At 40.7% G+C, this 13,624-nt stretch overlaps 2 protein-coding genes across 2 annotated transcripts; one reads left to right on the top strand and one right to left on the bottom strand.

Moving 5' to 3' along the window:
• Positions 1-4,155: 4,155 nt before the first annotated feature.
• LOC100833450 (2,3-dimethylmalate lyase) lies at positions 4,156-9,289 on the top strand. Its single transcript, XM_003579557.3, has 6 exons — positions 4,156-4,509; positions 5,514-5,725; positions 6,781-7,062; positions 7,552-7,674; positions 8,804-8,954; positions 9,025-9,289. The coding sequence occupies exons 1-6, from the start codon at positions 4,323-4,325 to the stop codon at positions 9,033-9,035; spliced, it is 966 nt and encodes a 321-aa protein (XP_003579605.1). The 5' UTR covers positions 4,156-4,322; the 3' UTR covers positions 9,036-9,289.
• Positions 9,290-9,333: 44 nt separating this feature from the next.
• On the bottom strand, positions 9,334-13,281 carry LOC100835681. Its single transcript, XM_003579564.4, has 6 exons — positions 12,929-13,281; positions 11,746-11,849; positions 10,311-10,424; positions 9,977-10,060; positions 9,780-9,863; positions 9,334-9,650 (listed from the first exon to the last, which is right to left on the bottom strand). The coding sequence occupies exons 1-5, from the start codon at positions 13,140-13,142 to the stop codon at positions 9,807-9,809; spliced, it is 573 nt and encodes a 190-aa protein (XP_003579612.1). The 5' UTR covers positions 13,143-13,281; the 3' UTR covers positions 9,334-9,650; positions 9,780-9,806.
• Positions 13,282-13,624: the final 343 nt, after the last annotated feature.

Raw genomic sequence — 13,624 nt, 5'->3', positions numbered from 1 at the left:
GGGCGGGGCTCCAGCCCCTTTTCGAAAAAAAGTGACTTACAATCGGAAAGACTGATTTTGGTTAGCAGTTTGACTCACTTTACATCAACATGACCGAAACATGTAAGTTTACAGGAACCTACATTTTTGTGTTTTCAAGACCAACGAATGCTAACTGGCATTTAGTTTTGTGAGATCAACAAAGCATCACTTTACTATCCTTGAATGGCATGGCATATAAGAGTCAAGCATGGTGCTCCCAAACCACCTTATTCCCTAATGGCTTAATAGATTTTCCTGGACAACTGCCAAAGAATTACAAAGGCCAAGTATAGTTGAATATACCTTGATGATATCGTGCATCTTTTGCTCTTTCCCCACGCCATAGACCCTCCAGGCTCAGAGCATGAGGTAGTCCTTGCTATGGAAGTAAATGAAGACCCGGTAAAAAATATATACATTTTTTTACAGAGAGCCTTTCAAGATTGTACAACCTCAAAAATCTGAAAAAAAAACTGTATTGTCTAACCTATGATCACCATTTGATAAATATATAGGTGCTGAGAGAATGCTCAAGTGAACCATGCATGTATTCTCTCGACATGGTTCCACTCCATCTACAGCAGGTGCACATCCACAATTTTATGATATTATTAGCTTCGCTAACATGAAGGTATTATACCCGTATTACTGATAAGCAATTGCAAATTGTGCTAACATTAGTTTAGCAGAACCGCATGATTATAGGGTATTGGCCCATCACTGACAAAAATATGAGCAAACTGTTTTTAGGCGTACTTCAATAAGTTGTTAATAACCCACCAGCAGGATCAAAAATCCCTTTTGGCTCCCGAGCGCCAGGTAGCCTTTTTAGAAATTCTTCACAAATCACATTATCTGGGTTAAAAAAAATCATGAAAAGAAATATACATGCACAATGAATGTATGTCACATGTCTGTAATTTTTAATTGCGAAATTTATTCATTTTGAGCTAAAAAAAATAAATGCATAGATTTTGAGTAGATTTACATATTACTATTTTGGTTTTGCTTCGGATCAGTCGCCTAAGATTGTGTTTTTCTCAGTCGACGACTTCTCGACCGTACAATCATCTTTGAGATTTTGTTTTTCCTGATCGACGCCTTCTTGACCGTACGATTATTACATTGGACGTACTCGGTCGACTGAGAATTTGTATTTCTTGACGCACATGATCGGTCGACTGAGAATTTGTACTTCTCAGTCGACTGAGCCGTAGGCGGACCCTTACTACCCTTACTATTTTTTATCCGCAGATTTGTGTTTTAGTACAAATGAGAAATCAATATATCTCTTGATTATTATTTTTTCATATTTTTGGAAAAATTATAAATCTGATTTCCAATTTTTAAAACATTTGTGAACCTCCAATAACAAAATTATTGTTATAAACCTGAAGCATATAAATTAGTACATAGAGGGATTAGTTAGGAATACCCGCATCCGCATGTACCAGCCACATCTGTGCAACGAATCAATCTGGCCCCTACCCCCTGAGTGCATGTGCATCCACGTATGTTGCTACTCTACATGATACAGAGGGGTGAGGCTGCCGCCTGCCGATACTGGCCTGCAGGGAAAGCACAAAGGGGTGATCAAGGCCAGGGATACCTGCAGGTCGTGAGACGTACACCGGTCGCCTCCAGACGCTGCAACGGCGCGGTGCACGTTGAGACGGGAAGAAAATCGTAGCGGCCGGCTTTAGGAGGCTGTGAAGATTTAGATGGATCAGGAGAAAGATTAGAGAGGAAGATGTCATGGTGGGTAATTTTCTTTAACTTGGTTATAAAAGGAAAAGTTATCGGTGAGATCAGCGGTTGTGCTGCTTTGACCAGTCAAATCGACGGCCGGAATTTTTGATTTTTTTGCAGGATTTTCTAGGCGTCTATCTTTTTTGGATGGATCTGTCGTGTACTTTTAATATATATAAATAGACATACGAAGCTATGTTATACATCATGGGGATTTGATGCTACTGTATTTAGGAATACTATGCTTACCGGTAAAGCACGGGAGGAGTAGCAGGACCAGGAGGACGGACGCCATTGTTGCTGCTGCTCTAGCCATGGCTGATCGGAACTGGAGTATTACTTTGAGGCGTACGATGGCGATGCCTAGCTGTTTGCTGATCCAAGTATGTGCAGTAGTGACAATTTATAGGACCGGAGAGGCAATGATCGCTAGATAAACGATTTTATTTAGTTACTGTTAAAAGATCGGCTAAAATCCGTGCATATTTCTCTCCAAAAAAACAAACAATGCGAGCATATCTTTGCTTTGATATGGTTGCCAAATTTTAGCAACGCGTCGAATGGTTTGGTTTACATAGTTAATGTTAAAGATTGGCTAAAATCCATGCATATCTCGCTTAAAATTTTAGCACTACGTACCACCTTAAAAAATACTTCCTCCGTTCAACAAAAGATGTCTCAAGTTTGTCAAAATTTGGATATATCTAGATATGACTTAATGTATAGATGCACTTAAATTTAGTCAAAGTTGAGACATCATTTGTTGGATGGAGAAATAGCATTAAATACCACAGGTGAATCCCCTCCTCTGTTCCATTAATACCAAAAACAAGAGAATGGATGGTGAAATGTGATATATTTGCATGTTAATTATTCAATTCCATAATTATCCATCCAATTTATGACAATACCCTCTTTGATTACTCTTAAGATAATACAAAATCTAAATTGTACTTATTATTTCCTAATTATGAGATCGAGCTAGGCAATCAGAGGAGGGGTGAATGATTGCGCGGAAGCAAATTAAAACTTTTTCCGAAAATTCAAATCCTAAAACACCTTTCTGTCCGTGATAGTAAAACAGCCTTAACTTTTTATTGGATGAACCAAAAAACATGTATGAGTATGCAAAAGAAAGGTATTGAAATTATCTAACCAACACAAAAAGAATCAGCTCAATCGGACGTAATAATCAAAAGATATGATCAAAACAGTAACAGCCGACAGAAAGTTACTCCATATGCACCATCACTCCCTTTGACCCTTCTAAAACTTTAATATATAAAAAATTCTATGTCCATGGATAATATCCCAGTGTCTACAAAAACAGTGTAAAAAATGTGTTCCGAATTCCAATATATTTGCATAGAAATAAGAGTATATCTAAAACACATGAGAAAACATTCTCAAAAAGGTTTTACAATACCCACTGCCTTGAATCAATCTAAAAAATGTCTTGCACGAGTATTAGGAAACATTCTGAAAAAGGTTTTACATATGAGCATCTGCTCACGAGACTATTCTTCCATTCACGTGGCAAAAAACCCGACCCTTATACAATCACGCAAGCACATGGGACCAGAGTGATCAAACAAGACGTCAGCATTAAGTTTAACCATACCAGCCGGTGGTCTCGTCCAACCGTGCCGCTTGAGATCACTAAGTGACCCCGGTCTTTGTACCGTGTGCTCACGCACAGCTCGTTAACGTTCCCACCATAGATACCATGCAACAACAGCCACCGATTTTGCCATTGCACCAAATCTAGGATACAAGTATTTTGGTTTTGCCGTAGGAGGAGAAGCTTCGGGTAAACACGCAAGCGGGATCCCGCATAGTTCTCGTTGACAACATCCCTATCTCGAGACAACAAGAATGGGCATGTGGACCTACATTGCATACAGGGCATTGCACACTAACCTTCATGTCGTGTTTAGCAAGGACCGTTGTGCAAGGGAGCGCACCACGTAAGGCCATCCAAACAAAAAATTATCTTGGTCAATATGTGCAGCTTCCAGATTTTTTTCAAATAGCGTTCACATGCTCACCGAAAAGGTTACGGATGTTTTGTGTCCATGCAACAAAGTCTTCCATATCGAATCTTGAGAGAGAAATCTATAACACCTGTTCAGCTAGATGCGGCCACTTTAGAACTGAAATCCGAACTGAACCGAACCCGTATACACCGGATTGTCGGTCTATTCGGTATCGGCTTCGGTTCTTATTTTCGTGTTATTCGCACGTTCTTATTTGGTTCTCATTTTCGTATTACAAATGCAAAGACTGGGCGGGGCTTTTTTTTTGACCAGTGCAAAGACGGGGCAGTTGGTAAGCAACTTTTCGCTTTGCCACAAAAGTGACTGATAACGTGATAGTACATAGAAAGTCACTTGTTGGCAAGCTGATTCGGACGAACAACCCTAACCACACACTTTCATCCCTCTCCTCTCCGCTCTCCAGTCCAGCACTCCAGTCCGCCTCGCCTCGTTCTCGTCGCGCTTTCTCCGCGTCCGTCCGATCCCACTCCCAGCAAACTCCTCCGCCGCGCAGCGATGGCCGCCCGCTCCCCATACTTCGCCCCCGAGGAAGCGGCCCGGGGCATCCGCGCTGGGGAGTCGCCGGCCGCGGCGCTCCGGCGGATCCTGGCGACGCCGGGCGCCCACCAGGCGCCCTGCTGCTTCGACGCGCTCGGCGCCCGCCTCGTCGAGCGCGCGGGGTTCCCGATCTGCTTCATGGGTGGTGCGTGATCGGTCGCTCCCTCATGCTTCTCCGCGGGGTGTTCGTTTGTCTGGTTGTGTTCGTGCGCGGCCGTGGTAAAACCATCGTGGTTCGTGGGGTTTAACTTTGGTTCAGACGATCGGTTGGTGGATAACCGGATAGCTCTTGGTCACCAAAATAGTAGTAAATCAAATACCATTTGGACCAGACTAGCCAATACATCACCGTTCAGTTTTCAATTGTTTGAGGTCTATCGATCAACTCACAGTCTAACATGTCCTGTGGGAAATTATCTTTCTGAATGTTGATGTTTTGTGCACTGGATGGAAGGGAGGGATGGCTATTCCATATCTCAGCACGAAAGACTAGTGAGCTAAAATTTATCTGAATATAACTTGCATTTGGCTTGGCTAACAATAAGCAAACCGGCAATCTGTCGTCATGACAATTCACAAACATAGTATATAACTATCCCTAAAAAAACATAGTATATAACTATATATACGATTCAAACGGGATACAAACCCAACTTGAAAAAGAACTATGCAGCAACCATATTCTAGCTCAGACTACAAGTGCTATAGTCCATAGATTGTTCTGACTTGATACTGCAATGTTTTGGTGTTACTAATAAAATGTTTTGCTAGTACGTTGAACCTTAAAATGACTGCACCTTCAACTAGATTCTGCCAGACCTTAGACGATTGATTAATGCATCCAGGATGAGGGGCTTGGTCCATTTTGGGTGGGACTACAATAAATGTAATCCTACCACCAGGTTGTGTGTGTTTCTACAGGTGGTGACACAGTTCCTCTATAACTGCAATGCACTCAAACCTTTCCTTTCAATGATTTTTTTTCTAGAATACTTCTTTCAATGAAATGATGCCAAAAGCTTTTGTGTATTTATGAGAAGAAAGAACCATTATGGAAATTACTCAATGCTAGGCCCGAGTGAAAGTAAGTTTTCGTGATTACTCAAGATACTTCATGCATTGGGGTCTTGATATATGTTCTCCATTCAGGCTTCTGTGTTTCTGCTGCACGACTTGGGTTGCCAGATGTTGGTCTCATCTCCTATGGAGAAATGATTGATCAAGGGCGTCTGATCACTGAAGCAGTATCAGTCCCAGTGATTGGTGATGGAGACAATGGTTACGGAAATTCTATGAACATCAAGAGAACTATAAAAGGATATATTAATGCTGGAATGGCTGGAATCATGCTTGAAGATCAGGTACTAATTAATTTTTTCATACATTTGTTGCTCCACTTGTCAAAATCATTGCTCTTACTTCCGGCAGATTCGGTGCTTTGAATTATTTTTTGGTGACTGTGTATTCTATTAACCTCATGAATCTCTGGCTAATTGGCTGTAACTGCCTTGACTTAAAATTTAGATAACTCTGATATTATTTCTTGCAATTAAAATCTGCTAAATATTGCCAAAGTATTATGTTATCCTTGACAACTGCATCAATTTCCCAACAACTTGATTCTTTTTTTAGTCAAATGTGATTTCCATTGTAGGTCATAGATATTTTTCTTTATGCCCTATGAATCTGAGGTTCTCATATGGCTGGAGATATTGAAATGTCTAGGATTCGAACTCCCAGTACAAGGTGGTGCATTGTTGGGTATTTATATGGTACATTGTTAGTGCAAACTAAGATAGATTCCAGTATTGCAGAGGTTGGCTGGGCAAGAAAGCAATATTGGAATCCAGATTTATGTGGGTAGCCTTCAGAATTCTAACTGAATCATCTTAATCTGATCCAGTGATACATACTTCTAGTTCCACTGGAACTTCCAATCACCTATCTCAGATATATTCATATGACAATTTCCCACCAGATTGTTTCAGCTATGATGTCATAGTCTAAATATGCAGTCACTGTGCTCAGAGGTTCAGTATATTCAGCACTACACATTATCTATTATAATGTTTCACCTACTATAAGTATGTAAATTTAATTCAAGCTAGTTAAATCGCACCATAGAGTTACTCTGGTAAGAAAAACTTATCTACATATGGCGTCTACACTACTGAAATTTTGCTTCATTGTGACAACTTGCTTAATCCATTCTAATAGTTCTGGATCATATCAAATTCCTAACTTTGCAGATTGCAGAATACTGCCTTTGTATTTTTATCTGTTTGAAATATCAAATTATACATTTAAGCATACAATCATTCTATATATTTTTTAAATTTGATTAGACTGTTTATATAACATGATGTACAAAATACTTTCGTGATTGATCTTGCTCTGTTTATATAACATTCTGAAGGTGGCCCCAAAAGCATGTGGACACACTGAAGGAAGGAAAGTCATTTCAAGGGAGGAATCAGTCATGCACATAAAAGCTGCTATAGATGCTAGGAAGGATAGTGCATCTGACATTGTTATTGTGGCAAGGACAGATTCTCGTCAAGCAGTTTCTCTTGATGAAGCATTATGGAGAGTACAAGCTTTTGCTGATGCTGGTGCAGATGTTCTGTTTATTGATGCCCTTGCTTCAGTAGAAGAGATGAAGGCGTTCTGCGCAATTGCACCAGGAGTACCAAAGATGGTTAGACGTGCTCTATCAACCTATGCCTTTTCAACATACTTGAGACAATATTTAAGAGTTTTGGTTGTACCAACATCCATCCAAATTGCCAAGGATATAGTTCTTCTTGTTACTTGTAGTTGTCTTTTTGTGCTGACCATTAAATCCATTCTTGTATGCCAATGAATTTGATTAGGGCACCCAAAAAGAAACAAGCACCGCTGGATAGCAACTAGTTGTTTATAGTATTGAAGTTCTGTGCATGAACAGAAATCATGTTACCTTGCATAGTTTTTTTATGTGTGTGTAGTGTAATGGCTTGTTCACATGATCACTATTTGCTTTCTCTTATATCTATCCAGTAAACAAATCTGTACATGTCTACTTGTGATTACTTTTCATGCTAATATTTCTTCACAAATGATGGCTGCTCCCAAATGTTCTCTTTTCTATTTGCCTACGAATTTATTCCTTTGACATTACATTTTTACCCTGTACTTTATTCTGCAGGCAAACATGTTAGAAGGTGGTGGTAAAACTCCCATATTGACCCCTGCTGAACTTCAGGAGATCGGCTTTAGCCTTGTTGTCTATCCGTTGTCCCTTATTGGGGTATCAATGCGTGCAATGGAGGTTTGTTGTTTATACATGTGATGTGTCCATTGTTATATGATTGTAGATTTTATTCTGTTCGCTTCCGAGTTGTTGAAATCTCCTACATGTCGTTTTCATGCTTGTTACACTGAATTCCGTGGAATCTCGTTCTTTTTCAACACTGTGGGTTAAATACTTCCCACAGTTCATCATTTCATTGCGTTCAGTCCTACGCAGCACAATTCTCAATAGTGTGGGTTACTTACTTCCCACAGTTCATCATTGTGTAATGACCGTTTAGAAAATCATTGTGTTCAGTGTTGTTCATTACTGTTCATTGTCATATCTCTGATATCCTCTATGATTTTCTGGTCATTGACATTTTTAATTAGTGTAAAATCATGAATTATGGTATATGCATTATTGATATGGCATTGAGTATGCTGAATTAATCCTCCAGCTCATTGTGTGTAATATATTTTAGCTGCGACCAATTCGAACTCGACGTTTACTGGTCCATGTCTGCATTCCGAACAATACATATTTGTATTCATCGGTCCCTGAATCCAGGAAACATTGTGGGCTCGGATGAGTAACTTAGACTAACCAACATGAGATAATCGTGCTTATTCATGGCAGTTGATTAGTCGGATGTATTAATATTTAAAAAACTAACTGTCAACCTTCATTTGTGACATGGTATTATTCAAGCTATTTTAGATTATTTGCCCTTTCTCTGCTCGGAGCCTTGTACCATTCATTGCTCCTATTCAACTCACAAACCCTCAGATGATTTTTTTGCACTGCATCTTTTTTATTTATTGTTCGGCTGAATTTAAATAAATGATGGTAATGCTCTCTAATCTTGCCTTCACAACTTCTCCAACCTAGAGTTTTTTTTTTGAGAAACCAACCTAGAGATTTATCATTTGTAGTGCTCCTTGAAAACTTGGTATGGCGTGCTCGTTAAAAATCTGCTTGGAGATTTTCTGGAGCAGTATAAGGTTGAAAAGGCATCATCATCAAAGATCACACCATCTTTACATGCATGTAGATATTATGCGACATTGTGTATGAGTGCCAATAGTTGCCATAGCATATAGGTAGTTGTTCAGTTTGTAGTCTAAAGCACTATATATTTTGTAATGCATGGATCTTTCATATGCAGGATGCTCTACTTGCGATAAAAGGTGGTGGCATACCCCCAGCAGGCAGCATGCCATCCTTCCAGGAGATCAAGGATACTCTAGGGTTTAACCGCTATTACGAGGAAGATAAGCAGTATAGTGTCCCGCAAACCCAGTCAACGTTCCCAAGTGGTGAGCAATTCTAACCACTCTGTTCAATATAGATGTGATTTATAATCACTTTTCTGTCATCGTTTCACAGGTAATGCATAGAAAGGAACATTGCTCTTGGATTCTCAGGATGCAAATGGAATGCTGCCCGGCATTTATCAGGTGTCCATCGAGTGATCAGTACCTATCTGCTCATTAAGATGAGATAGTATCACCAGCATTTATCTTAAAGCAGACAATTGTAGGAAGTTGTAAAGGTCGCTATTTGGTGTGTACTTTGTAATCGTACCCTGTGTTGGTGTCCACAACTCTGAATTTCTGGTGTTAATTTTAATGAAATAAGCCAACTTAGTCCAGAAATGTTCCTGCCAGAGTTTATAAAGATAATTGCACTAAATTATGAGCTAAAAAATTGCACTGACGGTAGAAATTGTCAGTATGACAGATGGTTCTAGCAAGGACACAGGCTTGTATTGAGAATTTTTGAGCATTGAATTGCTCTGGATACAGACTTTTACAAATTACAGAACTGTAACATGCACCTTTAAACATACGTAGTAAGTAAAAAAGATCACTACAGTGCAATGGAAATCGTCCAGCTATGCTGTTTAATTATGTCCAGACCATGGAGCAATTCCTCTTGGGCTAAAGTGGCACAAAAAGGTTCTTCCCGTTTCTCCTTCAGTTCAAAGAACCTCCAGCTTGCATAGGGGCAATCTTCATGTGGCAAGGTGTCAACAAATCAGAAATCAGCACGATATTTTTATTTGACAAAGTACTTACAAATATGGCAAAATGCAGAAGAGCATGCTGGTGCCACGAGATGAACGGAATTATGGAACATACAGGTATAGAGGAATGAGAAATTGCAGTTCATAAGAAGTATTTCATCCTGTTATCTCTTCTCATGGCACGGTACACAGCCTGGACCTGAACAACAGTCAAAGCCTCGTCACATACCATGTACATGTGAAATTCAAATGTGTGCAAATGGACATCTTGGTTACTCGGTATATTTTAACCATAACGAAAGAGGGCGCTACCTGCTCACTTGAGACCACACGTATTGGACCGATTTTGACAGAAACATATTTCCCTCTAGAAGATATTTTCTGAGTTACTTGCCCCTGTACAAACCAAGTTGAGATCTATATTAAGTGAACTGAATAAATGAATGAACAAGAAGATAGCAAAAGGAAATATTCAATGCGTTGATACAATCTAAGCAATGAGCTCGACATCCCCTAAACCTAAATTATGGTACAGTAATACATATTATTACACCATATGAGAAACGTCTGAACTCAGGTCAGTGTATATTGCTTTTATTAATCAATTTGTAGTTAACGAATTTCTTCAACAGATGGAAACACCAACCTTTGGAACCGGTTCTTGAAGAACTGATTCAACAGCATCAACCATTGAATGGACAAAATCTTCACCTCCAGTACCAATTGCTGTAAATCCTCTGTCCGTGGGATATGAATTTACCTGTGAAGTAAAGCAGTAGAGCTGAGCATTAAGCAATGCCTAAATCTATCCAAGATTTTGGGTCTTTCATGATTCCTTCAATTATAGTTGAAAAAATAATGGACCAAAGAAATGCACTCTTGGAAACCTACATAATTAGCATTAGCCTGGAGCACTCATTATCATGATATACACATAGACGGATGAGTTGTAGAGACTAGAGACCATCCTGGGTAGGGGTGGGCACACTCAACCCGAAAACCAAACCCAAACCACCGAATTATCGGGTAATGCCGTCTTTGGATTTCGGGTTTGGTCCAAAATTCATGCTATTCTGACTATGGGTTCTAATTCGGTCTGTGTCCCTCAGGAACCAAACAGACCAAAGTCTCCCTCCCTCTTCTCTCTTAACTCAGATAGTGGTGGTGCCTCCGGCTTCCTGGCAGCAATGGCTCGTTTCCTCATGCCTCGGTGTTGGCTGTCGCAACCTCCTCGATGGTCACGGTGAAGACCTGGTACAGCCGCGCGTGCGGCATGACGATACCAACCACACCACACTAGATGGATTCATGATTCATGTGCTTGCACGACCATGCTTGATAGCTATGTTTTCTAATCAGTAGAAATTTCAATTGTTTTGCATACAACACTACGGCATTTCATTCTTGTATGTGTCTTGCATCTTGATGTCGGTTGATAAATCAATTCTTGGAACTATTACCTGTTGTCTCCATTCCTTGGTTTATGCGCTACTTTCAGTTGTTGAGGAATTTGTTAACCAGTTCATAAAAAAAATGTTGAGCAGCTGAATTGTTAGAGGGATTTTAGCTAGTTCAGTTTTACAGGACCTGATTAGACCAAACCGAATTGTTTTAGGTCTATATGGGTTCAGTCATTAGGCTGAGCAGCAGCACTATGCAGAGCTCCCTTGCCAATTTAGCATTAAAATTACAGCTTAGTTCGCCCATCCTTAATTTTGTTCCATGCTCCACCACTGGATATCGCATGTAAAAAGTGCACATCTGGCATGACTACGTTGACTGCGTAATACGGACAGTAACAAGTCGATCTGGCTTCCCCAAATTTACAATCAGGAAACCAGAAGCAAACCTAGAAATCCAATATTAGCATGAAAACAAACCAAAATTTAGATTAGATTGATAGGACATTTTCTAGACAGAATGCTGGTACAAAAGAATTTTCATGTAACACCAAGGGTTCTATTAAAAATTTCAAAAACAATAAGAGCCCAGTTATCCCCTGAAAGGCTATTGTATGTCACCTTGCACTGAAACCACAACAACAAATAGGACACGTGAGATGTTCAGACTTCAGAGGATACCTTCTGATCCAGAACAAGCCATTCATCACTTGAATCATCTGAGACAGTACCGCCTATGACCATATTAGTTGTGAGTGCAACCCTTCCCTTAGACTTTGCCACCTCTGCTTAACAGAAAACAAATTAGTATGAATGAAAACAAGGCCATAATCAACACAAAAACTTTGGGCTCAATGAAACCTCTTAAGAAGCAAACAAGCAAAACAGTATATCTTGATGATCTTAGGATGCAATGTAGAAACACACACTAGTCTATTGTGTAAACTGAGAATGTGACTATTGGTAGCCTTGATCAAGAGAAAAAAAAATCCTCAACTCATTGATTTCATTTTGCTACCAGCCATGCTGTTGTTCAAGACATGAACCATAGTGTGCCTCTATATCTAATTATTTCGCTGTCTGCCTCAAGCACTTCTATCTCTCATTTCGCTGTCTACCTTCTCCCTCCTGCCACCCACTCCTCTCCAATCCGGCCAACGATGACCTGAGGTGCCAAGCCACTGCCTCCTCTGCTGGAATCAAGACTTCAAGAGTACCCTCATGCCAGTGCCTCCTGCTGATTTGTTGTGTGGTCCATGGAAGTAACTAACACATCTTTATTTTTGGGAAACATCATACACCCTTTAATATCACTTGTATCTGTATTGCATACTGGGGTAACTTGGGTTATCCCGTAATGACGCATCCAATAATATGTTAGGTATATAAGAGGAATGCAGCCAAAAGAATTATTCTGACTTTATACTGCACTGAAATGATCATAGTGTAAATCCAAGAATTAATTTCATCGAATATAGGGATGTTCTAAAAGGCATGTTCGTATGCTCTGAATACCGTGTAAACCACCAGAAAAAAACTAAGGCAATGAACTTTTAGTGTATCAAACCAAGTCACTGACGTCAACTGCATATTGCTCCATTCGTAAAATAAAAAAAAAAAACCTATAGTCCTTCAGTTCCATCAAGAACAATGGGAAATGCAAAACCGCTAGTCTTCTATTTCCATAAGCGCTACGGATATATTCATATGTATAACTATTGCAAATCAACTTGTACGCGCTATCCCTGGCATTCGGAACTCCACGGAGCTGGAGCCCGCAAGCACCGAAACAACGACAGCCACAAGCCAGCAAGCAATTAACTAAGCAGAAGATAATGGGGAACGAAATGGTGGAGGTCCTCACTTGAGATGGCCTCGAGCACGGCTTCCTGCGGCGGCTGCCCAGGATCGCCGCCCCCACTCCCGGCGGAACTGGAGCAGCAGCGGAGGTTGCGGCGGGGGCGGCGGCGGCGACAAGGGGACCGCGCCGCTGGGGCCGACGTGGAGGCGCGGAGGCTAAGGTGGTGGAGGGAGTCCGGGAGGAGGAGGGAGCGGAGCGCGAGTGCTCGGCACGCCATCGTTGCCTTCGATTCCTTCCCTTCCTCCGGTCGCCGCGGCCGGGAGCAGCAAAAGATTCAGATATTTTTCGCTTGGTTTGGTTTGCGTCTGCAGCCGGAATACTTTGTTTTTCGTGGAAGGCCGACGAGTTGTTAAAACATCCTTTGCCTTTTCTTTTCCGTCTTCTGTTCTCCTCTTAGCATTAGCACTTCTTTTGGTGGCTTCGCTGGACAGCCTATTAAAGAGGGCCCAATCACCCAGCCGAATCTGGGTTCTGGCCTGGTAACCCTATTTGCATGACACAGCCCAAGTTGGTTCCCAAATGTTTTTTTTTGTTACCTTTTCGGTTTGTTAATCATTTAACCCGTATTCTTGGACAAAACTGTATCGCAAAACCCGTAATCTCGCTGTCAACACGGCTAACAGCGTTACTGACACTGGGGCCCACCTGTCGGCCTTATACACGAAACTGGTTTAGCTAGTTTGGTCCGGTTCGGTTTTC

This window comes from Brachypodium distachyon, chromosome 5 (assembly GCF_000005505.3).
Source record: "Brachypodium distachyon strain Bd21 chromosome 5, Brachypodium_distachyon_v3.0, whole genome shotgun sequence".
In the NCBI taxonomy this organism is placed as follows: domain Eukaryota; kingdom Viridiplantae; phylum Streptophyta; class Magnoliopsida; order Poales; family Poaceae; genus Brachypodium; species Brachypodium distachyon.
The sequence above is the reverse complement of the archived record's forward strand: the minus strand, read 5'-3'. Positions and strand labels throughout refer to the sequence as shown.